This window comes from Lissotriton helveticus, chromosome 1_1, assembly GCF_964261635.1.
Source record: "Lissotriton helveticus chromosome 1_1, aLisHel1.1, whole genome shotgun sequence".
Classification (NCBI taxonomy): Eukaryota; Metazoa; Chordata; class Amphibia; order Caudata; family Salamandridae; genus Lissotriton; species Lissotriton helveticus.
In genome coordinates, this window is record NC_136057.1 from 1828878908 (window position 1) to 1828906183 (window position 27276).

Consider the following 27276-nt stretch of genomic DNA (forward strand, 5'->3'; position numbering starts at 1 on the left):
GGTCTTGGGCTAAAAATTCCACGGACTCGATAATTCTCGCCCCGGTGCCTCCTCGACTCACGGGTTCACACTCTGCGACTCTGGGCAATAGCTTGCTTAATCTCCACAACGGCCCCTCGCGGCGGGATGCCTGACTTTCACCTTGTGGATACCCTGCTATCTCACAGGGGAATACCAGGAAGGGTTCCCTAAGCAAGCGCCGGGAAACCCACTGCGGGTAGCTGTGCGCTATATAAGCTCAACTACATTTACATTTACATTTACATTGAACGCGCAGCATCTTGCGGCCTTCAAGGGGACTATGATGCAACTTTTTCAGATGCTTCTGGCTCCCTCTGATATGCCTTCTAGCTCCACTGAGTCGTGACATGCTCCAGTTGAACTTCCACTCGCAGGCCCTCCCTCAGGGCCAGCTGATCCCATGGTGCTGTCCCAGATTTTCTGGAAGACGCCGAGTCCTGCTTCTACTCGATCTCTAGGGTTCACATGAGTTCTTCCATGCCGATGTTAACTCTACCTCCCCACTACTGTATCCTACAGACGTATCCAACCGAGATGTCATCGGCTCACACTAGGCCTATGTCATTCCATGACCAGACTCTAATCCTAGACACCAGCATGCTCAGATGCTGGAGGCCTTACCTGGATCCAAATCTGATGTAGGTTCTAGTCTAGTGCTCATATATGAATTGTAACCATAATGAAACCAATAAAATCGAAGCCGCAATGTTCATCAAAAGTGTAAGTAGTAGGAACCACTCTAACATGAATACTGTTATGAATCTTTAGCAATCTTACCCTCATTCTGCTACTTCTACGTGGTAATCTAATTCTAGCACACAGAAAAAGCCTATTTCAAGTTTTGGGGATGGTGCACACCCTTCATACCTGTCTGAACAATAGATTGCTATGTTCAATGAAATAGCAAGGTCTGCTATTCTAGTCTCATGAGGCTAGCTGCCCTAGTAAGTCAGCAAGTGAAGGCTAACTGTCTCCTGTCCCTGTAGCCTCCAATTGGGACAGGGGATTTAAATCACGTCCTGTGTTGCCTAATGTGAAGCTTGCCCTCTACCCTTCCCTCTCTGCTCAACCTGTATAACATAATCTCATTGTTAGAAATCTTAACAAAAACAATTAAATGAGATTGGCCTGATGCCATTTTAATTCTATTCGTTCTATGAGATTGTGTTCTTCTGACAACAAGAAGTGAAACTGTTGTAAAGCTTCTAGAAAACCTTAGAAAGAAATAACAAGCTAATGTAAAATGAAGCAGTTGGCGTTTAGATTACCTACTGCAAATAGATCCACATAACCTTGATTTTGCAGCGTGAATCTTTCTGGATTCACTATGCTGTGCATTATTCCGCGGTCTTGTGGCTGGGTCCGGATTCGTAGTCTTTTCTTTGTTTTTTTTTTTTTTTTTTCTTTTTTGTAGCCCAGGTGGGCGTCGGCGTCACACCCCTTTGGGTGTATTTCCGGTGACGTCGGCATGCTTCCTGCGGAAGCTCCCACTCTTGGGCGCCATCTTCAGATTCTTTTTTTCCGCGGTCGGGTCTGGATCGTTCCCGTTTGGGCTCCAGATATTTTTGGAGAAAGAAGAAAGAAAATACAGAAAAGACGAGGAGAAGTCATCTGAAGACTACAGGGGACTTCATCGACGAAAAGCCGGCGAGGAGAAGGCGTTTTTCATCGAGATCATCGACGACCGTCGACGAACACGCGACCAGAGAGGCCCTGGACGCTCGATGATGGACAACACGCCGTTCAAGTTCTGCCGTAACTGCCACCACAAGTACGCGCAGAAGGACCAGCACCCGGTATGCAACCTTTGCCTACCGGTGGACCACAAAAGCGGAGACTGCAACGCCTGTTCCGCCTTCGCCCCGAAGACCCTTCGTGTGAGAGAGAGGCAGAGGGTAGCACACGCCACCCTGCAGGGGAAGGCCCCGACTCCATCCCTCTACGAGCTGGGGATGTCCTCCGAGGAAGAAGACAACGCTGCCGCCGAAGACGACAGCTACACGGTCGTAGAGACCGATTACACGAAGACTTCTGACAAGGTAGGAGACTCTTCGGCCCCCAAGAACCCGAGAGACTCTGAGTCTAGAAAAATCGAGGGCAAGACCCCGAAAGCGCCGACGCCAAAAAAGGCGGTGTCCGCGACTACTCCCAGGCCCAGCAGATCCTCCGAGAAGGAGTCCCCGGCGCCGAGGGCTGCTGATCAGCAGAAAACGTCGAAAATCGTCCCCGAAAAGGATCGATCGACGCCGAGGGAGAAACACCCGAAACTGACGACGACGAGAGACCCAAGATCCGGTCCGACGTCGACGTCGAAAACTTCGACGCCGAAAGGTACGGCGACGAACCATCCGCCGAAAATAACGGCTGACCCATCTGACGCGGAACACGCGGCAGAGATGGAGAAGAAGAGAAGGCGCCTCGAGGCCGAAATGGAGAACATCATGCAGCGGAAGAAAGATTTCGATGCAAAGATGAAGGCCTTCACGATCCCTCACAAGACCAAGCCACCGGTGGTGGAGGCAGTCGAGGAGGAGGAAGAGATCGCCGAAGTCGTCGAGGAACAAGACCAGGACGTCGAGGTGATCGACGACCAGGAGGAGTACGAGAATCCCTACGATAGTTACAACTATGGGGAGGAAGAGGAAAGCAGGACAGACGCAGACTCGACACCCTCTGACCTACAGGAGGTAGATTACATAGATGTCGACACCGACAGCCCGGAGGAGGTGGTCGACACTTACCCCTCGAGGCCCTCGCCGCCGGACGACATCGGGGCCTACAACTCGGTGATACAGGCTGCAGCAGCAGCTTTCAAGCTCAAGCTCGACGAAGAGAAGCAGAAAGCAGACTTCCTTCTAGAAACATTGCTCCCAACACAAACGAGGAGCCAGTTCCTTCCAATGCTCGAGAGTGTCTTGGCTCAGGGGAAGGAAGCTTTCAGGGAGCCCGCAACATGCAAGGCAGTAACTCCCAGAACTGAGAAGAAGTACAAGCATGCCACTAAGGACCCGGCCTACATTCAGGGCACGGTCTCCGCAGACTCCATTATCACGGCCACAGCAAGGAGGAGGGCTAACGTACCCACTACCTCGGGCCCACCACCGGATAAGGAGAGCAAAAGGATGGATCTGGTGGGCAGAAGGATCGAACGGAATGCCGCGACCCACTGGCGCATGGCTAATTCCAACGCCCTGATAAACAGGCACATGTACCAAATCATGGAGGGACTGGGGCAGTTGGTGAAGGACTTGCCCCAAGATGCCAGACAGAAAGCCGAAAAGCTGGTTGAAGAGGGAAAAAACGCGGCAAACTCTTGCCTTAAGACGGGCCTGGATGGGGCAGACACCGCCAGCAGGCTCATGATGATGGGCGTCACGGAAAGGAGGCACGCCTGGCTCAGGATATCCGGTTTCAAACCGGAGGTGCAACACAGCATCCTGAACACACCGTTCAACGGCAGCACGCTTTTCGGATCAACAGTTGATGAAACGCTCAGCCAACTGAAGAAAGATAACGAAACAGCAAGATCCATGGGAGCATTGCAGTTCAGAGGGAACAAGAGGGGCACCCCGTCACGGAGGCCCGGCGGGAGAGGCGGAAACCAGCCAGGTACATCACACCAGGCTTTCCAGCAAACGCACCAGGCAGACTCGCAGACTCAGCAGGGTCATCAGAAGCAGTCCTGGCAGTACCAACAAAGAGGCCAGTCCTTTCGAGGGAGAAATGGACGGGGACAAAATAGAAGAGGGGGGCAGCAGCCCACCTCCAAGTGACTTCAAAAAAATCCGTGTGCCCGCCCACAAGAAAGACCCCAGGGGGCAGCACGTACAGATGGGTCAAGACAAACTAGACACCTACGACCACATGACACCAGTGGGAGGAAGATTAAGATTCCACCTCCAAGAGTGGAGAGAAATCACATCAGACAAATGGATCCTCAACATTATCCAATTCGGATACTGCATAGAGTTGGAGGGGAGACCAACAAGCAGAAAACCAAAAAGAAAGCCACTAGCAAGCAAGCAGCTGCAGTGCCTTCAGGAAGAAGCAAAAGAACTCCTGCAGAAGCAGGCCATAGAACGGGTACCCTTCAAGGAAAGAAACACAGGAGTATACTCAACGTACTTCCTGGTACCAAAAGTAGACGAAACAATGAGACCCATTCTCGATTTACGGTTCATGAACAAATTCATAAGAACGCAAAAATTCAAAATGACCTCCCTGCAAGAGGTGCTCCCACAATTGCAGATCGGGGACTTCATGGTCACAATAGACCTCAAAGACGCATACCTGCACATTCCAATGAACAGAAAGCACAAGCACATGCTCAGGTTCACCGTCGGAGAAAGCCACTACCAGTTCACGACACTGGCCTTCGGTCTAAAATCAGCACCAAGAGTTTTCACAAAGTGCCTCGCAGCAGTCGCAGCGCACCTAAGAAGGCAAGGGATACACGTATACCCTTACCTGGACGACTGGCTGGTGAAAGCAAACTCATACCAGAAATGCAAGCTGCACGCACATACAGTGACAAGCACGCTCATAAGCCTGGGGTTCTCCATCCATTGGAAGAAATCATCAATGGAGCCAGAACAAGTGAAGATCTTCCTGGGAGCACAGATCAACACCTTACAGGGCAAGGTGTACCCCAGCGAGAAGAGGGCGAGGGCGCTGGTGAAGGAAACTCGCCTCTACCGGAAGGGACAAGCTCGGACAGTGAGGACTGCGAGCAAGATCATGGGGATGATGGCATCATGCATCCACCTGGTACCGAATGTACGACTCCACATGAGACCCATTCAAGAATGGCTACAGGAGCAATGGTCACAAGCTACAGGCAGTTGGGAGGATCTAGTGGTTGTAACGCACGCAGTGCAGGAGGAGATGACATGGTGGACCATGGAGAACATAGCAAGGGGAAAGCCTCCAACGCCCCCAACGCCAACAGTGACCATCACCACAGACGCATCCCTGAAGGGATGGGGCGCTCACATGGAGGAGCTCAAGGTGAGGGGTCTGTGGACACCAACCGATGCGACAAAGCACATCAATTACTTAGAATTGAAGACAATCTTCCTTGCACTGAAAGCCTTTCAAACAAGACTGTACAAACACAAGGTGTTGATACAAACCGACAATACCACTGCGATGTTCTACATCAACAAGCAGGGGGGCACACAGTCAGCCCCGCTTTCAACGCTGGCGCAGGAGATATGGAGATGGGCCATCCCTCTCAAGATAGACCTGCTAGCCATACACCTGCCAGGGAAGGACAACATACAAGCAGACTGGCTCAGCAGGCAGACATCGGCATCCCACGAGTGGGAGCTCAATGCTCAGGAGACAAGACGCCTATTCGACAGGTGGGGAACTCCATCGGTGGACCTGTTTGCCACACGCCAGAATGCAAAATGCCAAAACTTCGCATCCAGGCAGCCCGAGGAAGGATCACTAGGGAATGCCCTATGGATAGATTGGTCAAGGACATTTGCCTACGCCTTTCCCCCGATACCACTGATGCACAGAGTACTGAGCAAATGCAGAGCGAGCAACATGACACTGATACTGGTCGCACCACAGTGGGCGAGGCAGACATGGTATTCGCAGATCATGGAGATGACACAGTGTGAACCCCACAGATTCAGCAGGAGGAAAGACTTACTCTCCATGCAGAACGGAGAGGTGCTCCACCCAGAGCCAGAGAACATGAGCCTAGTAGCGTGGCTCCTGAGGACATAGAGTTCGCACATTTAAGATTGCCAGAAAGTACCCTGAGGGTACTTCGGGAGGCAAGAAGACCTAGCACTCGGAAGTGCTATGTTGCGAAATGGAAAAGGTTCACAATATGGTGCAGACAAGAAAGACTTCACAATAAAATGAAGAAGGACTCCACAGTGCTAAAGTACCTGACGCACTTGCTAGAGAAGAACCTTAGCTCATCCTCCTTGAGAGTTCACTTGGCAGCGATAGTCGCCTACACAAGGGGAGAAACTTGCAGGAGTTTCTTCACATCACAGGTGGTGAAGAGATTCCTAGAAGGAGCGAAAAGGATCGCACCACCCAAGCGGGTGCCGCCACCTGCATGGAACTTAAACGTAGTCCTAACGGAACTCATGAAGGAGCCCTTTGAACCAATCCACAAGGCGTCCTTAAAGATGCTAACTATGAAAACAGCTTTCCTGGTTGCAATAACGTCCTTACGCAGAGTAAGCGAGCTTCAGGCTCTGACGCTACAAGAGCCCTACATACAAATACACAATGATAGAGTTGTGATGAGGACTGACCCACACTTCATGCCGAAGGTGGTATCTAAATTTCACATGAACCAGTCTATACAGATACCGAGTTTTTTCCAAAAACCGACAACTGCCGCAGAGCGAGCTCTGCACACCCTGGACGCCAGAAGGGCAGTCATGCACTACATTGAGAGGACGAAGGGACACAGGAAAACAAAACAGTTCTTTGTGTCATTCGCCAACAGTTACATGGGAAAGGCAGTAACCAAAAAGACCATTGCACGATGGATCGCACAGACAATTCAACTCTGCCACAAGCGTGCAGGACAAGAGCTAGCAGAGGGGACACGCGCCCACTCCACTAGGAAAAAGGGGGCTACAATAGCCTTCCTGGCTAACACACCCATACAAGACATATGCCTGGCGGCAACATGGGCTTCGGTGTACACGTTCACGAAGCACTACTGTGTGGACATACAGATGAACAAGGAAGCTCAAGTTGGACAGAAGGTGCTACAGTACATATTCAATACCCAACGCTCATCTTCCACCCAACCGCCACAGAGATGAGAAACCGCTACAAAATCTATGCACAGCATAGTGAATCCAGAAAGATTCACGCTGCAAAACGAATAGTTTTCTTACCTGTCGGTGTAGTTTTGCAGCTTGAAGATCTTTCTGGATTCACTAGCGAACCCACCCACCTCCGCCAGAAAGATGAGGCTGGATAGAGAAGAGGTGGAAATAGAAAAGTGGAAAAGACTTTGAAGGTACAAAGCGGTAAAATATCACCTGAATAGAACATTGCCATTACTTCGGAAACAAAAGAAACACGGAAAAAAAGAACCCGAAGATGGCGCCCAAGAGTGGGAGCTTCCGCAGGAAGCATGCCGACGTCACCGGAAATACACCCAAAGGGGTGTGACGCCGACGCCCACCTGGGCTACAAAAAAACCCCCCCAAAAAAACAAAGAAAAGACTACGAATCCGGACCCAACCACAAGACCGCGGAATAATGCACAGCATAGTGAATCCAGAAAGATCTTCAAGCTGCAAAACTACACCGACAGGTAAGAAAACTATTCGTTATCACATTGCAGAACAACATATAAAATAAACGTACATCATATTAGTCACAGCTTTTCAGCATTTTGAATGATTCATTGAAACTATTTTCAGAAGACTCGCACTTGGACTACCGACTGAAGAAAGTGCCTATTACGCTGTAGTTGTGTGAAGAGCAGCAGAACTGCTTGATTTACATTTGCCTACTATTGAAACTTGTTAACTGAGAACCTTCAAACCGTTTCAACTTCTTCTGATCTATTTTTTCCTTTCAGTGAGGCTCTTACGGACACCCTTATGGCCTTGTGGTCCAAGCCATGCTAGAGTCCTCTGGTCAGTCTAACTGTTGACCAGGCGTAATAGTCGAGCTCCGGGTGACCCCTGATTTTCTGACGAGAAACTCTCCACCTGAAATTTTTATGGTATAGGCATTGATGGGTAAAGTTACTTTTCATTCTTTTTAGACAGATCCTCTGGATAGCGAATCTGAATGTATTGATGCCTTTGAAAAGAGGAAGATATTGTTCTCTTTGGCCAGTTTGACCATAAGGTACTTGAACAGTGTGCAGGCAGGTAAACCCAGGCTTTATAGAACATGGCCGTGCTATGCAAACAAATGATGGACAGAATGCTGAATAAATCCTACATTCACCTCCAGTCAAGAGATCTGGGTTACATTTATCGTTCTTTTGCTCACCATGCTACACCAGTTTAGACCCAGCCATATGCAAATCAGTCTTGACCCTGTGCCTCTTGGGAACAGTCCAGACCGAACTGCCAAGCCAAGTCCTCCCTGGACCGTAAACAAGCATCCTGGGACCGGATTCTGCGTATTACCCTTCATCAGCCAGGCTATTCGGGTTGGACTATTCCCATTGGGCGCAGGGTCAAGACTGATTTGCATGTGTCTGGGTCCAAACTGGAATGGCATGGTGAGCAAAAAAACGATGGATTTAGGCCCAGATCTCTGTACTGGGGTGAATGTATGACATTGTTCTGCATTCTGTCCATCAATTGTTCTTTGTGCACTTATAGAACATGGCCCGCAAATTCTTGGTAGCCGTCCTGGAAAACATCAGGCCTTTCTGGCTGAAACAACTCTTGATGACCTGGACACAGCAACGTATGTCTTGTGTGCTGGTTAAGACATGATGGACTAAGGGTGGAGCTATTGGCACCAGAGTAGTGCATATAAGGCATGTCCGGTTGCAATCTAGTAGATTTTCAAGGGATAGCCCGATGTCCCCTATGGATAAGCTATTTGGTGGCTCTAGATTTTGTGTTTAAGCACAGAATCCGCCTTCGCCCCACTCTAAAAATAGTTCGGCCACTGCCTGATCGCTGAGGCTCTTGTCTCCCACCATTAATACAGGAAGTTTGGAATTTATTCTAGGGGGCTGCCCTAAAGACAACCCAGCTTTCTCAACTCGTAGCAGTAGCGGGTCCAGTTCTTTTGGGGCACAGACATGGAGGTGACCTGCTCCTTTTGCCTTTGCAAGGACCTCTGCCAATTCCTCCCCTACTGGCTCTGAGCACCATGCACTGCCAGTACGATGCAGAATACGACCTTACCTTACTTGCTAGCAAACTATCACGTCGGACAGATGGGTCTTACAAATCATTCAAAGGGGCTATGCCCCCCTCTTTCATTTCTTTCCATTCCCCCTCCCCCTCCCCTGTCCACACTTACTCATCAGAGCAGCTGTCAAAGAGCTATTTCGCAATCTTGCTGCAAGAACCTGACCATCTTTTGGCTGAAGTGCCCTCGAGCAGAAGCTGGCTTTGAAGAGATAAAAGTGCAGTTCTTGCTACTTCCTTGTCTTGAAGGACGGAGGCCTTGGGACCCTTAAAGTTTGTGGATACATGTGTCCACGTACCTTGATGATGGGCTGCTCAAAACGAGCTAACTACGGTCCGTCCTAGACCACCTTCGGACAACAGCTGAGCTCCTGACATCTTTGGGGTTTTCCATCAATGAGCTAAAGTACTAGCTCTGCCCCATACAGACGATTCCATGTATCGAAGCTGTCCTGCACACAGTGGCATTGAAGGCCTTTCCACTACCAAAGTCAGTCGGGGACTTTCAGGATATGATCCGGATGGATCTGATGCTTCTGGGACTCATAACCATGTGCACTCTCCTCTTCCTGAATGCCAGATGGCATATACTGGCCCTGCAATGGAACCTCTGGTTTCAGTGGTCCAACATTTGAATGCTCGCTTAATCAGACCAGGTCTCTCAGGTGGCTGCTAAGGGTCTTCTGTGGTGGCAAATTAACACCAGCCTTTGCCTGCAGCAGGCCTTTCTTTGCCCCCCTCCCCCACACACAGACTTCACAATTGTGCCAGGCGAGCGACTGTTACGGTGGGTGTGGTCAACTGGGAGAAGGGGAGGTCAGAGGTGGTTTCTGGGATCAGATACCTCTGGTCTCCAGCAGAGAGCCACCTCTGCATCAGTATTTAGGTGCTTCAGGTGATCTGTTTGACCCTAAAAGCCTCTCTATTATCAATCAAGAGGAGGCTGCTGGTGTAGGTCCTAATGGTCAACCCAACCGCCATGTAATACTTCTGCAACTAGCAGAGGAGAGTGTGGCCCTGGGTCTTCTGCCAGGAGACCCTAAGCTATTGAAGTGGCTGGATAGGCAGAACATCTTTCTAGTAGTCTGCTTGGGCATTCAGATGCCATATTAGATAGTCGATGAGCTGAGGAGACGTTGGCTGGCAGATCACACGTGGTATCTCCACCTCAAGGTCCTGGGCAGGAGGCATCTTTGACCAGTGGCATATTACCTGATTAGAGCTGCTCCTCACTGGAAAGAATGTAAGGTGTCAATGCTTTCTTCCAGGAAAGTCACAAGAATCTATTCTGGTTTTGTGGGATACGGAGCTCTAGGTAGGGGAGACAGTGGCAGAAGACCTGTATCCCACCAATCTCTTTCCTAGAGTTCTGAGGAAAGTCAGGACAGACCAGATCCAAGTCATCAAAACAGGCCTGTATTGGGCAAGGAGAGTGTACCCAGATCTAATGAGCATCATCATTTCTTCTCTGATTTGGCTATCTCTTTGGAAGGATCTCCTGTCTCTGCAACGGGAGAGATTCCTGCACCTGAGTCTCCATAACCGACTTCTTCATCTTTCGCGATATGAGCAGCAATAGTTAAATGCATCCGATCTGTCAGCCCCTGTAGAAGATGTTAGCCTTGCAGTCTGACACCTTTGGGCAAATCCATTTATGCTCTGCTCTGGGAGCATTTTTGTGCTCATCATACCGACTCTCTGCAGGTCAAACTGTAAGAAGTGTATAATGTTTTATTGCTGGCCTAGCAAAACCTTGCAGTGGACACAATTGACAGTTCGCTATCTGCCCTTTTGGCTATTCTGTTTACTTGTTTAACCTTCTCTGATAAAAACTCATTGCAACAGGTGATTTAAACACAGGTCTGATTTGCTAGTTTCCCTGTCATTCCACAATGGAACTTGAACTTAGTGTTTACTTTTCTAACATGCATCCCTTGTGATCCATTACATAGCTGCTCACTGCGACTACTCAGAATAGTCGTCCTAATGGCCGTCACCTCTGCGCAGTGAGTAAGGGAACTGCAGATGCAAATTTCTTCTCAGAATTATGCCAATTGTTATCAGGATGTTAAGTAGATCAGATACAGTGGCCTAAGTTGCACGTTTATGCCTTCACTTCTCCCTCTCTATCTATGCTGCAAGTTCTATCTGTAGGGAGGGAATGGGAGAGTGCATCTGCATGGGACTGGAATAAAGTTACCTTCATAGTGACTCTATAGTGGAGAAGTGTGGCTCACTGGTTAGAGGAGGCAGACCCTGAAGCAGAGGTCAGACCCGGGACCAGGGTTCAATTCCCGACGCGGCAGGGTCTTGAGCCCAAATGTTCACGGACTCGATAATTCTCGCTTCGGTGCCTACTCGAAGCACGGGTTCACACTCTGCAACTCTGGACAATAGCTTGCTTAATCTCCACTACCCCCCCCCCCCCCCGCGGCGGGATGCCTGGCTTTCACCTTGGGGATGCCCAGTACGGGTTGTCTCACAGGGAAAAAGCCAGGACTGGTTCCCAAAGCAAGCGCCTTGAGCCCTTGCGGTGATAAGGCGCTATATAATAACATTTGACATTTGACATTACTCCTATTCTGTAGGCTCTCATTATTGGCACATTCCCACCAGCCCCTCTTGCCTACGAAAAAAAGCAAAATACCAAATAGTTCAGCAAGTGTGCTCACCTCTGTAGTAGCAGCCAATGAGTGCACACATGTGCAGGTGGTATACTACTTTTTATTTTTTTGTTGCTGAGCTCCATTAACATTCTGTAAAAAGTTCTAGCACTTCTGGTACCAGTAAGTTGATAATGTCAGAACCTGCAAACTTGAAGTAAAAGTCACTATACATTCAATTTTACCCTTTTTGTTTTCCCTCTCAGATGAAAGCAATTGTGGCCGTGGTCATTATACTGATGTTGCTGGTGATTATCGGTGAGTATCACCCGCAGCGATCTGTAGAATGTTCATACAGCGGTGTCTATTTCTATATGTAGATTTCTAAATTATGTAACCTGCAAAAGCCAGTCCGTTTTCAGGTTAAATTGCTGTGCTGAAATACTCCATATAATGGTTAGATCCAGAAAGTTCAGTTGTTCTCAAGTTTAATATGGGTGTTTATCATGGGGTTCATCTTTTAATGTGACTCCTTCCTATGTGACGTTGATTGGACAACCACACTGACCAAACATTGGCTTTGCCTGCTGCTGCAAATCTAATCTGGGCCATGGACTCCCATCCTGCATGAATGTAGCATCCCCTGAAGGAGATACTCAGACTCTAGTACCACAGTGTCACTTTTAAGCCCTTCTTCCTCGAAACACAAGGGACGTCCTCTGCTGTACGTGGGGCACAAAAAATCTTTTGCACAGCAAAAGTTTGATTCAGGAGCCCAGTGTGGGCATTTGCACATCATAGGATATGTCCATTCCCTCCGGGTGGCAGTACTGTTTTCCTTTAAAAAGAATGGATAGAGCTTCAGAACTTTGTGGTTCTCCTGTTTTTTTAAATTTTATTTTCCTCCTCCAGATGCATCTTGCCCTGCACCACCTTCTCCTGCTTGCCTCTACCTGCGCTTTTGACAACCAAATTCAAGCAGTGCCTTTCATGCAGGGCCCCTTTTTGAAGCCAACCAAAACATTTTATGCCTTCCGTGATTGTGCACTATAGGAACCTCTCCTGCAGGGCACTTTGAAATCAGATTTTTCTGTGGCACCCTGATTTGGATTCGCTTACCTGTGAGTGTGTGAGCAGAGAAGGCCTTGGTGTTTTCAGGTGTAGGAATCATTATTTTCGCAGGTCTTGGACAAGAGATTTATTCTTGGCCGCTCAATTGTTTGAGGACCAAAAGCCACTTGGTACTGTTGACACTAGGCAAAACTGAGGTCTGTAACGCATCTAACAGAGCACGCTCCAGTTTGCAGTTAAGATCCAATTGCATTGAATTGCTTATCGGGAGCAGCCACTCCAGGGTCCAAAGAATTAGTGGTGGATTAGTACAGCCAAATAAGTTGTTAATTCCAGCGGTGGACATGGAGCCTGTTAAATGGAATAGGATAAAGGAAGGATAGAGAAGGGAATCCATCAATTAGGGGACTGTAAAGCACGCGTTCGAGGCATGTGGGCTGCTAAATTCATATCTAATGCATAGATCGCCGCCTAGTGTTGGGTCCGGATGATTGCACATTGTTGTCCTGGAAGAGTCTTCGAAGTATCACGAGATAGGTGGCTCCTCCCCTGGACTACAGTGCGCATGGGCATCGGCTCCATCCCCAGATTGTTTTTTTCCGCCATTGGGTTCGGATGTGATTTCGACGCCTCCTTGTCGGAATCGAACACTTACTTCCTTAAGGCCAAAAGGCCTTCGATACTCGCGTCGGTATTGTTGCGAACGGTCCCGAGCATCGTCCGACTCTTCGTGTCGGACTTCTGGGGAGTTGCTACTTTTCGGACATCGAGGCCCTGTACTCGCAGCAAGACACCGACGACATCATCATGGAACGGAGTCCGTTCAAGCGCTGCCCCGTGTGTGGGTCCAAGTACCCACACATCGACGTGCATCCAGTTTGTAATAAATGTCTCTCGCCGGATCACGACGAGGACAACTGCATGGCCTGCTCCAAATTCAGGTCAAAGAAGACACTCCAGCATCGGCGCGCGGCGCGCCTCGAGGCCTTGCACGCAGCACCGGCACCCGACGACATATTCGACGACCCCGCAGAGGAAGGCCTAAGCCATCATCTTCAAATTTCACCGCCATCAACGGAGGTCGAGGCCGATCCAGACGAATACATCGAAGGACAGAGCCAAGACCTTGAATACGTCGATGAGGTAGGGGACGACGAAGAAGTCTATGGGGCCGCGGAAGATAGCTCAGAGGAAGAGCTATGCCCCGAAAGTTACTCGACTCAGGCTCAGGTCACGGGATCGCCACTCGGCCTTACCCACGACCCTGCACCGATATCCCCAGCCCCGCCTTCGGGCCCGGCCACGGATACACCGGAGGAGCCGTTGTTGCGCGTATCGAAACTGAAACCGCAACCAGTACAGTCGACAACATCTAAGATGGCCGACGTCACGCCTAAACCGAAACCGAAACCTACTGTCTCGACAACGGCTAAGATGGCCGAAGACACGTCAAAAACGAAACCGAAACAAACTGCTTCGACGACATCTAAAATGGCCGACGTCCCGTCCAAAATTACGAAGCCGGCTCCGTCTAAGACTCCGTCGCCCTTAGGACCTACGAAGCCGAAGAAGGCCGCCGAGTCACCGGCGCCACACGCGGTGGCCAAGGACACGTCCTCGAAGAAGGTAGTCCATCACGTCTCGACGGCTGGAGCGTCAACCTCCAAACAGACGGTCGAAGCGAAGACCACTAAAGGCCAAGATCCGACCGCCGGAGCCATTACTCCTCGGCACAAAGACACCGGCTCTGCATCGACGGCGTCGGCGCCTAAAAAAGCTGCAGGGCAGCGAACCGTTGGAGTCGAGGATTCATCGGTGCCTTCTTCTGCCACGCCGAAGGCCTCCAAAGCGGACGGACATGAAGCATCAGTCGTCAAACCCTCGGCTTCATTTACTAAACAGGTCACCGAGTCGCTCAAGAGGTATTCAGGAGAAAGCCCTGCCGTCGACGAAGACTGCGCCATCGGATCCGAAACCGATGGAGCCACCTGCCAAAAAGTCGACGAAACTTATCTACACACTACCGCCAAAGGTGCCACCAAAGGCGTTTGCACCCCAAACGGTGCCGAAGACCTCGGGGACTTCGGAACATTCCACGTCCAGTGCTATTTTGCCTCGACAATCAGCATCTGATGACGAACGGGAGCATTATATCGATGCCCACACAGGGATAATGACACTTTATAAGAGAAAGATCAGTTCCCAGCCACTGGAGTCGTTTGTAATTCCACTGAAAAAGAAAAGGCAAACACAGGACATACCTGCCCTTGTTGAACCTCTGCAACCTCCCCCAAGGAGGAGTCCAACACCTTCCCCAACCAATCAGGGGGTGAGGATGATGACCAAGATGAACAATACAACTTCCCTACTGGCAATGACCCTGATGTGAATCAGGACTCATATGACGACGCTGGGGACCAGGGAAGTCATCAGGTGGTGCAGGACCCACAAGGTTTTGGGGCACGTACATCACCAACTGAGGATTCAGCAGCTTTCAATGCTTTAATTGAGAGGGCAGCTGCAAATCATAATGTAGATATGCATGCTGACCCAGTGGAAGAGGATTTCCTGTTTGACACTTTATCTGTCTCCGAAAGAACAGTCAAAACACTTCCTATGTTGAAAGGTGTCCTTAAACATGCGCCAGAGATCTTTAAAGAACCTACAAGAGCGAGAGTGGTAAACCCACGTATTGAAAAGAAATACAGGCCTGCGCCTGGGCACCCTGCCTATATTCGGGGACAGTTGCCTCTGGATTCGCTGGTGGTCGCAAATGCCCGCAAGAGGGCAAACTCCCAAACAACTGGTGAAGCTCCTCCCCCAGACAAGGAGTCAAAAGTGCTTGAGGCATCTGGCAAGAGGGTGGCTGCGCAGGCTGCTAATGTATGGCGTATCGCAAACACACAGGCACTGTTAGCGCGTTACGATAGGGCGCATTACGACACCCTAGAACAGCTCCTTCAACATCTGCCTGATGAGTATAAAGAAGCTGGAGAAATGCTCATACAAGAGGGAAAGCTTATATCAAACGCTGCAATAAAATGCGCACTTGATGTAGCGGACACAGCGGCTAGAGGAATTAACACTAGCGTCATGCTACGGCGCCAAGCCTGGCTTTGTATATCTGGATTTAAGCCTGACATCCAGACTACAATCCTCAACCAGCCCGTCAATCCTGACAGACTGTTTGGTCCAGATGTAGACACCACACTTGAAAAGATTAAAAAGGACAACGAGACTGCTAAGTCCATGGGGGCACTTCAATCGCAACAGTTCAGGGGCAACACTTTTCGTCGCTCAGGTGCGCGTAGTGTTACCAGAGGACACATGGGACAACAAACACAATTCACCAAAGGTGGTGCGCAATCCTCGTACCCCAAGCAAGGTAGAGGGGGTTACCGAGGTAACAGTGCCAAAGGCAGAGGCAGAGGGAACACCAACTCCCGTTCCTCTGCCGCAAACAAACAGTGACTCCCTGTCACTGCCCCCCGACCATCCAACACCTGTCGGGGGAAGACTCCAGCAGTTCCTGCCGGTTTGGTCGTCCATCACCACGGACAGGTGGGTGAGAAAACTAATCCAGTACGGGTATTGTTTGGAGTTAACATCCACTCCTCCCAACATTCCCCCAAGACACCGTCCTATGTCGGCAGAGCACTTGCACTTATTGCAGCAGGAAGTGCTAGTAATGCTGCAAAAAGGAGCAATCGAACTCGTGCCAGTGGAGGAGGAAGGAACAGGGGTCTATTCCCTGTACTTCCTCATCCCAAAAAAGGACGGATCCCTCAGACCCATTCTGGATCTACGCCCTCTCAACATGTATATACTGTCAGAACATTTCCACATGCTGACACTGCAACAGATACTTCCCCTTCTCAACCAGGGGGACTTCCTCGCAACCTTAGACCTCAAGGATGCTTACTTCCACATCCCACTCCACCCGTCCCACAGAAAATACCTCAGGTTTACCATTCACAACAAGCACTATCAGTTCAAAGTGCTACCCTTCGGAGTGACTACTGCCCCCAGAGTGTTTACGAAGTGTCTGGCGGTGGCGGCGCACCTCAGGAGACAGAATATACATGTATACCCGTACCTCGACGACTGGCTCGAACAAGCAAAGTCGGAAACACAGTGCGCCTCACACATGTCCCGCACTATTCAACTCCTTCACAGTCTGGGGTTCTCGCTGAATTACCCAAAGTCGCACCTTCAACCAGCCCATGTGCGGCAGTATCTGGGCGCGACAATAAACACCCTGACGGCTATGGCTCAGCCAAACGCAGTCAGAATCAACAGCATTCAGTCACTGATCCAAAGATTCAGACCGCAACACTCCCTGCCAGCGAGAGTGTTCATGCAGTTGATAGGCATGATGGCCTCCTGCATCTTCATAGTCCCGCACGCAAGGTTGCACATGCGCCCCCTCCAAGAATGCCTAGCGAATCAATGGACACAGGCTCAGGGACAACTGACGGACCTAGTGTTGGTGACCGGTCGAGCATACAACTCTCTGCATTGGTGGAATCCACACAACCTTTGCAAGGGACGACCGTTCCGAGAGCCTGTGCCACAGATTGTCCTAACAACGGACGCATCTCTCCAGGGGTGGGGAGCGCATGTGCTCCACTACACGGTGCAGGGACTGTGGTCAACCCAGCAACAACGATTGCACATCAACTACCTAGAACTGATGGCAATCTTCATGGCGCTCAAGTCCTTCAAAGTACATTTGTGCAACAAGGTCGTGTTGATCCGGACGGACAACATGACAGCCATGTACTACATCCAAAAGCAGGGAGGTACTCACTCGCCACAGCTGTCTCATCTGGCTCAGAGTATGTGGAAGTGGGCCATTCAGAGGAACATCTTCCTCATGGCAGAACACCTCCCGGGCAAGGACAATCAGATGGCGGATCTGCTCAGCAGGTACAGCCATCAAATGCACGAGTGGGAGATACATCCAGCGGTGCTCCACCCGTACTTCCGGCAGTGGGGGCATCCAGAGAGACCTATTTGCCACAAAGGAAAACGCAAAATGCCAAAGCTTTGCCGCCAGGTTCCCTCACCCGGAATCGCAAGGGAATGCGATATGGATGAACTGGTCAGGCAAATTTGCGTACGCTTTTCCCCCAGCGCCTCTCATTCCGCTGGTGGCAAAAAAGCTAAAGCAACACTCGATGACTCTCATCCTGGTTGCTCCAACATGGGCACGCCAACCATGGTACACCACGTTTCTAGAACTTTCCGTGGTACCGCATCAAAGGCTACATCTCACATCCCGGCTCTTGACGCAGAACCATGGCGACATTCAGCATCCAGATCCGCAACAGCTCAATCTGGCGATCTGGCTCCTGAGGTCTTAGAATTTGGCTACCTCAACCTGCCTCCAGAATGCATGGACATCATTCGGGAGGCAAGAAAGCCCACGACCCGGGCTTGCTATGCGGCAAAATGGAAGCGGTTTGTCATCTACTGTACTGACAACAATATCAACCCGCTAGATGCATCCATTCCTAACATCATCTGCTATTTGTTACATCTTTACAAATGCAATCTGGCTTACGCTTCCATTCGGATACATTTATCCGCCATAGCGGCTTATCTCCAAAATAGGCAGCACCTCTCCGTTTTCAGGGTGCCTGCCATTAAAGCCTTCCTGGAGGGACTGAAGCGAGTCATTCCTCCGAGAACACCACCAGCTCCGGTGTGGAACCTCAATGTGGTCCTCACGAGGCTGATGGGTCCACCCTTCGAGCCACTGCACTCCTGCGAAATTCAATTTCTGACATGGAAAGTGGCTTTCCTCATTGCTATTACATCGCTTAGGCGCGTTAGTGAGCTGCAGGCGCTCACAATCCAAGAGCCTTTCATCCAAATACATTCAAACAGGGTGGTGCTACGCACTAACCCCAAATTCCTTCCTAAGGTGGTGTCACCGTTTCATATCAATCAAACTATTGACCTACCCGCATTCTTCCAAAACCCGCAAACGGTAGCTGAGGGAATGCTCCATACACTGGACGTTAGGAGGGCGTTGATGTACTACATTGACAGAACACAACACTTCAGGAAAACACAACAACTTTTTGTTGCCTTCTCAGCACAGCACAAAGGCAACCCCATTTCCAAAGCGGGAATAGCCAGATGGATTGTTAAGTGCATCCAAATCTGTTATCAAAAAGCTAAGCGCACTTTAACAATACCCCCAAGGGCGCACTCCACACGCAAGTTGGGGGCGTCCATGGCTTTCCTGGGGAACATTCCTTTAGAGGACATTTGCAGAGCAGCCACATGGGTCACACCGCACACGTTTACCAAACATTACTGTGTGGACGTGCATTCCAAGCAGCAAGCAGCTGTAGGGCAGGCTGTTCTCAAGACACTTTTTCAAGCTTCTGCAGCTGGCACGGGCAACCGCCCTTAATGGGGGGACTGCTATGTATTCTATGCATTAGATATGAATTTAGCAGCCCACATGCCTCGAACTGAATATGCTACTTACCAGTATGCATCTGTTCTTGGCATGTAGGGCTGCTAACATTCATATCGCCCTCCCTCCTCCCCGGTGCCCGTAGCGGCTGCAGACACTATCTTGCATTCATCATTAGCATGGACATCCTTTACACTATTTCACTCCATCTCTGCCACAATGGCTAAAAACAATCTGGGGATGGAGCCGATGCCCATGCGCACTGTAGTCCAGGGGAGGAGCCACCTATCTCGTGATATTTCGAAGACTCTTCCAGGACAACAATGTGCAATCATCCGGACCCAACACTAGGCGGCGATCTATGCATTAGATATGAATGTTAGCAGCCCTACATGCCAAGAACAGATGCATACTGGTAAGTAGCATATTCATACTCACTCGTGAGGGTCTCCAGGCACGGGGTGGTAGGGTGGGGGAGGGCGCGGGGAGGGGTGAGTAGCTCCGCTCAGTCGAAGAGCCAGGTCTTGAGTGTCTTCCTGAAGATGTTCAGAGAGGGGGCGTGTCTGATGTCGGTCGGGAGCTCCTTCCAGGTCTTGGCCACGATGTAGGAGATGGCTCTTCCACCTGATCTGGTTCTGCGGATGCGCTTGGTTTCAGCGATATTGGAGGTTTCTTTTGGGTACGTGGAAGGAGATTCTCTTGTTGAGGTTTCGGGGTCTGACGTCGTAGAGGCATTTGTAGGCATGGGTGAGTATCTTGAAAGTTACACTCTTCTCTACGAGGAGCCAATGGAGGTTTCACAGGTGTTGGGGGATGTGTTTGTGTCGAGGGATACCAAGGAAGAGTCTGGCTGCGGCGTTCTGTATGGTCTGGAGTTTTCGGAGCAGAGACTTGTTGATCCCGGCGTAGAGGGTGTTTCCGTAGTCTGGTCTGCTGGTTATAAGTGCGTGGGTGACAGTCTTCCTTGATTCAGGGGGGATCCATTTGAAGGTCTTTCGGAGGATGCGGAGGGTGTTGAAACAGCTGGAGGCGACAGCGTTGACCTATTGGGTCACGGAGAGGGAGGATTCTAGTACGATGCCGAGGTTTCGGGAATGGTCTTTGGGGGTGGGAGAGTTGCCGAGGGCAATGGACCACCAGGTGTTGTCCCATGCAGAGGGGGAGGGTCCGAGGACAAGGACCTCTGTCTACAGTGCCTGCCCCTGCGCAGCAAGTTCAGTTCCCTTTTTTTTCCGCGCCTTCGTGGATCCGGGTTGGGAGTTTCTTTCACACCATTTTTTTCCTTTTTTCATTATCATGTCTCCAACCAAGCGTTTAGACTTCAATCCCTGTAGGGCCTGCGAGAGGCAGATGTCCATCACTGACACCCACATTGTTTGCCTGTGGTGCTTTTGGTCCGGACACCGATTCACATTGCTGTAACTTCTGTCTCAGTATGAACCTGAAGGCCATCAAGAGGCGCAACGCTAAGCTATTAATGCCCAGAGCTTATGAAGGCAGAAGAAATAGTCTATCTTGACCCTACTCTAAATCACCTTACTCATCTAAGACCACAAGAAAGAAACTTAAGAATCGCATGTGGAAAGGTAAGTCTCCCAGACAGCCCCGGACTACCCCAAGATATTCTTCCTCCGGTCCCTATGGAGCCCAGTGAACCAGCTCCTGGTGGCTCTGTGCCTGTTCCTCGTCCGGACCTCATCCCTGAGATTGCCTTTGCAGGTGCTGCTTTCTGTTGAGCCGGCACAACCGCTTCCAGTCCCCTTCCTTTTAGATCAATCACCTCCGGTAACTCACTTACCGAACACCCTATTGCCATCAATGGCTCTGCCAGAGTTCCTGGCTACAGAAGCAGATCTGGAGGCCTTCCTGAGTGCCTTGTTCAGTATATTCATTAGGAATTATTTATATGGGTCTGACTTTGAGATCAGGCTTGATGTTAGTGGGTAAGGGATCAGAGACTTCCTCTGTCTGCCAATACACAAACACGGCCAATTCAGACTCCTCCCACATGCATACAAGTCACTGTACAACATCGCAAAGGAAACACAAGGAGATGAGGACGGAGTGCTGAAACTATTAAGACACTCCTCCCCAGTCACAGATCTGGGGTGAATCCATCATCGTTCTTTAGCTCACTTCGCCACCTCAGTTCAGACCCAGCCTTATGCAAATCAGTCTTTACCCTGTTCCTCTTGGGCACAGTCCAGCCCAAACTGCCAAGCCAGGTCTTCCATAGACCGGTAACAAGCATCCTGGGACCGGTTTCGGGGTAACACCCCTTATCAGCCAGGCTGGCTTGAATCCAATGGCAAAGTGAGCAAACTCCGTCCATCATCTTTGTGTTTGTTTTGTTCGCCCTAAGTTGGCAGGATATGCCCAGGCGTGGGTCCCTAGCTCACTTTGCCACTAGTCGTAAGGCGTCCCCGTAGCAGAAATCTCTGGGGCGTGGGTGCTGGCGTCCCTGCATACTTTTGCCAAGCATTACTGCCTGGATTCAAAGGTGTGTAGGGCAGGACACTTTGCTAGATGCGGAAATCTTGCAGGACAGACCTAGCAATCAGTCAACCCTCCTGGTGTGGGGTATTGCTCTGAAATTTGCTCTACAGGTGAGAAATCTGTAGGTAGAGGTATCTATCAGAAGAAAGTCCCCACACTGCGATAATTATCTGTTCGAGGCATGTGTGCTGTAGATACACAAGCTTTGCATAAGTCCACCATCTAGTGTTGGGCTTGGTTAATTACAAGTGTTTTTTGTCCCAGGAAGTTTTCCTCTAGTCATAATGTTGTGTGACTCCTCCTCTTGGGAATACTGTGCATGGTCATCGAGGCCATCTTCAGATTGTTTTTTTCCGCTGACTGGTTCAGATGTAGTGTCTCACGCTCTGGTTCGAGTCTCCTTTTGGTCTGTTGTATATCTCGATGGTATAGTCTTGATCGGTATCGTATACTTCTGATACTTAAACTTCATAGCGGCCGGGCAATACTTCTCCATTTCCAATGAGATCAAGAATGCCCTGCTAATGGGACGCACTTCGTTCCATTTTTGTCCGAAGTGCCACTCCAAATACCCTCACAGAGACCAACATTCCGTTTGCAACTTATGTCTCCCACCCGAACTTCGCAAAGACACCTGTGAGGCCTGTAAGTCTTTCCGGTCTAAAAAGACTCATGATTGTAGGACTAGACGACAAGAAATGCAGCACGAGAAAGTGGACGATGTCCCTGACCTCTTTCTTTGACCAGATGAGGAAGACGAGGCTTCAGCGGCATAGGAGGAATCACTTTCCATACGTTACTCCGAGTCTCGATCAGAAGAAGACTCGGATAGTCTTCAGCCAGCACAGAAACGCATACCTTGAGTACTTCAACCCCTGCTCCGAAAACCAAATCCTCCGCTTCCACCCAAAAACTGCTCTAGGGACGCCACTGCACACAAGCCAGTTTGTGCTCCGAAAACATGACTCTGAAGCCTCGCCCTCCGGCTTGGCCCTGAAAGTTCAGCCTGCAGCATGGGCATCGATATCCCTTCCATCTGAGATCAAAACACCTTACACTTCGGTCTCTGCACCGAAAAAAAATGACGTGTTATTTTGCAATTGAACCTTCCTCCATCAAAGACAAAGCTTCCACAACGAAAAAGCTTTGTTTTCAGTCCTATATCTCCTCCAGAGCCAATCCTTGAGCAATTTCATCAAAAGCTCGATCAGAAGCAGAAAACACTTCAAATTCATCCTGGAACAAAGAAAATTATGGTACAGCCACCAAAACATACTCCTAAGAAGGAGTTGAGTTTTGAGGATGCTTTGGACATTCCTGTTCAACACCTAAATAAGAAAAGAAAGGATGCTGCAACTAGTCCATTGCACATTCCCATTCCTACTTCACCAGTACCACAGTCGACACCTCCAGCCCCGTCTCTGCCACCTCACTCACCACAATAATCAGAGTCCGGTAACATGTCTCCTCAGTCCACATTAGAGGATGATCAGGACATCCTAGATGACACGCAACCAGGGGATTCTTGAAGATTATAATATTGACCCTCATGTTTACACTGATCCCGATTTATATCATAGATGTCCATCACCACCTAATGATGCATCAACTAATCAGGATCTCATAGCTAGAGCAGGCGCTTCATCAGGTGCCTTTATATAAGGACTCAGTAGAGGATGATTTCCTCTTTGAGATTTTGTCTACCACACAAATAGGGGCACAATATTTACCACTTCTAAAGGGTATGACACTTCATGCATATTACATTTTTAAACAACCTGTCAAAGCAAGAATAATTACTCCTCGCATTGATAAGAAATTCAAGCCACCACCATCCGACCTGATTTTTATTAGAGGTCAGTTAGCCCCTGACTCTTTAGTGGTAACCAATGCTAGGAAAAGAGCTAACTCCCAAACAGGAGAAGCACCAACACCAGAATAGGAGTCCAAACTTATGGATGCCTCTGCCTCTGGTAGGAGAGTTGCGGCACAAGCATCTAATCAGTGGCGTAGAGCCAATAGTCGAGCGTTATTAGCAAGATATGACAGGACCACTTGGACAAAATAGAGGGGCTTTCCAACACCTCCCAGAGAAGCACAGAAAAAGAGATCAAGAGATTGTCAATGAAGGCAAACTTATCCCAACAATTCCATTAAGTGTGCATTAGATGCATCCAACACTGCTGCTAGAATTATAAATACCAGTGTCCTAATAAGAAGACATCCATGATTAAGGGTATCTGGTTTCAAACCTGAGGTACAACAAACCATATTAAATCTTCCGTTTGATAAGGAACATCGCTTCAGCTCTCAAGTGGATACAACTGCTGAGAAAATGAAAAAGGAAAATGAGGTAGCAAAATCAATGGGAGCGCTACAAACTTAACACCTATAGAGGTTCCTTTCTTAGGCCCAATTAAAACCAAGGGGCAAGGACAACTTCCACAGATACCTCTGGTTCACAATAAAAAATCTCTGGGACAAACCCCAACAACAAAAATCTTCTACAGAGATTCTTACAGAGGTAACAATTTTAAAGGAAGTGGCAGAGGTAACCATACCGTTCCTCAAATACCAATACCAATACTAAACAATGGCTCCTTTACCTTACCCCCCCAAAACCAGACACCGGCTGGGCGTGGACTTCAGCAATTTCTCCGAAAAAGGAATTCAATCACAACAGACCATTGTGTTTTAGACATTATCCAACATGTTTATTGTCTGCAGCGTATAACCACTCTTCCAAATATGCCACCTCGCAAACACAAACTATCCATGCAACATCAAATCCTTCTGCAACAAGAAATAACCGCTCTGTTACAAAAAGGAGCAATAGAACCAGTTCCTCCACAATTTCAGGGAACAGGGGTATAGACATTATATTTCCTTATTCCACAAAAAGATGGATCCCTTCAGCCCATTCTGGATCCCAGACCACTAAATCCTTACAGATTATCAGAACATTTTCACATGGTCACTCTTTAAGAGATCATCCCTTTACTACAAAAAAGGAGACTTCATGGCAACCTTCGATCTAAAGGACGCTTGTTTCACTATATCAATTCATCCTGCACACAAAAAATACCTCAGATTTCTATTTCAGAGAAATTGGGATCACTGCAGCGCCAAGAGTATTCACAAAATGTTTAGCAGATGTGGCAGCACATCTGTGCAGAGAAAACATTCATGTTTTCCCTTATGTAGACGACTGGCTAATCAAAGCAAACACATTCACACTTTGCAAACAAAACAGTTAAAAGACTGTAGATTTACTTCATCAACTAGGGTTCACCGTTAACCTACAAAAATCTCATCTACAGCCAGCTACTACTCAAGCGTTTCGAGGGGCCATGCTCAACACAAATTTAACGTTTGCATCCCCAAACACAGAATACACAACATACTAACATTAATTCAACAATTTTAAACAGGAACCCGCTTATCAGCCAAAACATTTCTCAGACTCCAGGACATTATGGATTCTTGTATTTACATAGTCCCAAATGCCAGACTAAATATGAGACCTCTATAAAAATGGACTCAGTCACTGGATCAACTTCAAGATCTAGTGTTGGTAAAGAGCCGTACATATCACTGTCTGCAATGGTAAATTCACAAAATCTATCCCAGGGGCAGCCGTTTCAAGATCCAGTTCCCCAAATAAACCTAAAAGATGCTTTCCTTAGATGATGAGGAGCACATCTCCACAACCTTACTGTCAGGGACTATGGGATTTTAAACCCAAGAATCTCCATATCAATCATGTAGTGCTGCAAGCTGTTCATCTAGCGATCAGAAGCTTTCCTAACTCACCTACAGCACAAAGTTGTCCTTATTCTCCAATAATGTCACTTAGCTCAGAAAATATGGAAGTTGGCAATACAGCACAACAATCATCTGTTAGCAGAACATGTCCCAGGGACAATCAATCTGATTGCGGATTTTCTGAGCAGATCACAACAGGTCCACGAAACGGAGATTCGCCCCAATGTCCTTCAACCATACTTTCACAAGTGGGAGTTCCCATAGATGGACCTGTTTACAACAAAAGAAAACTCGAAATGCCCACACTTTTCAAGCAGATATCACCTCCATCAAATCCAAAGGCCATGCTCTATGGATGAACTGGTCAGGGATATTTACATATGCTTTTCCACCTCTCCCACTACTTCCTTTAGTAGTCCGGAAACTCAGACAAACCTCTCTCACCTGGATACTATTAGCTCCCACATATGCTCGACAACCATGGTTCTCAACACTCTAGTCCCACATGAGAAGTATCACTGGCACCCGGACCTTCTCACGCAGAGCCATAGGACATTAAGACAACCCAATCCAAAATAAATTAATCTTGCAAGTTGGCTACTGAAGTCTTAGAGTTTGGGTGCTTACATTTGCCTCAAGACTTTATGAACATTCTTAAAGAGGCTTGTAAACCAACTACAAGGCAATGTTATGCAGCAAAATGGAAACGCTTTGTTACGTTCTGTCGCAAGCACAACATTAACCCTCTTCAGGCAATAATACAAACTCTTATTTTATACTTATTGCATTTACAAACTGCTGGATTAGCATATACATCTATAAGATTACATCTTGTATCATATCTCCAAAATAGACAACACTTATCAGTGTTTAAAATTCCTGTTATAAAAGATTTTATGGAGGGACTTAAAAGAATAATTCCTTTTAGACTTTCACCTGGAACTTAAACAATGTCCTAACAAGATTGATGGACCCTCCTTTTGAACCATTACATTCTTGTCAATTGCAATATCTTTAATGGAATTCTGCCTTTTAAATTGCTATTACTTCTCTTAGAAGGGTCAGTGAAATGTGCGTTTTAACCCTAGTAGAGCCTTTCTTTCGACTACACAGGGACAAGGTAGTGTTTAGAATTTACCCTAAATTCCTACCAAAGGTAGTTTCAAGTTTCCGTATTAATCAATCCATTGATGTACTTATGTTGTCCCTACAACCAGATACAGTTGCAGAAAGGGCATTGCACACTTTAGATGTAAAAGGGGCATTAATATATTACATCAACAGGACTAAATCGTTTAGGAAAACTAAAAACTTGCTTGTTGCCTTTGCACCTCCTCATTTAGGAAAAGCAATTTCTAAATCCGGCATTTCAAGATGGATAGTTAAATGCATTCAGATATGCTATGCAAAGGCTAAACAACTTTTACCTGTTGCATCAAAAGCGAACTCCACTAAAAAAATTGAAGCTTCTATGGCTTTTTTAAGGAACATTTCTATTTCTGATATTTGTAAAGCAGCAACATGGTCTACTCCACACACCTTCACAAAACATTGTTTGGATGTATTTGCACGCCAGTGTTGGTTAAGCAGTACTTAAAACTCTTTTTCAAACTACTGTAACCCCCACAAGTTAACCACTACCTAGGGAAAGGGACTGCTTTACAGTCTATGCAAAGCATGTGTAGTTACAGCACCCATGCCTCGAGCGGATTATGTTACTTACCCGGTAAGAATCTGTTCTTGGCATGCAGTGCTGTAAATTCACATGTGCCGCCCCAAAAACGTCTTGTGTAGGTTGCAGTTCATACACTTGATTTCAAACGAATGCATGGACAGCTTAATGCTTACATGCACAGCATTCTCACCTTCTTACATTCTCACCTACCCATGGCAAAACAATCTGAAGTTGTTTTTGGTCCAACACTATATGGCGTACTTATGTAAAGCATGTGAATCAACAGCACTAGATGCCAAGAACAGATGCTTACGGGTTAAGTAACCTAGTTCT

General features: G+C 48.3%; 1 protein-coding gene across 3 annotated transcripts in view; it reads left to right on the forward strand.

The window, feature by feature from the left end:
• VAMP4 (vesicle associated membrane protein 4) overlaps window positions 1–27276 on the forward strand; it is a 210968-nt gene that overhangs the window by 168524 nt on the left and 15168 nt on the right. For all 3 annotated transcript variants that reach the window (XM_078641103.1, XM_078641097.1, XM_078641101.1), the window contains exon 7: window positions 11770–11821. In XM_078641103.1, the coding sequence (XP_078497229.1) occupies window positions 11770–11821 (52 nt within the window). The remainder of the gene's footprint in view (window positions 1–11769; window positions 11822–27276) is intronic.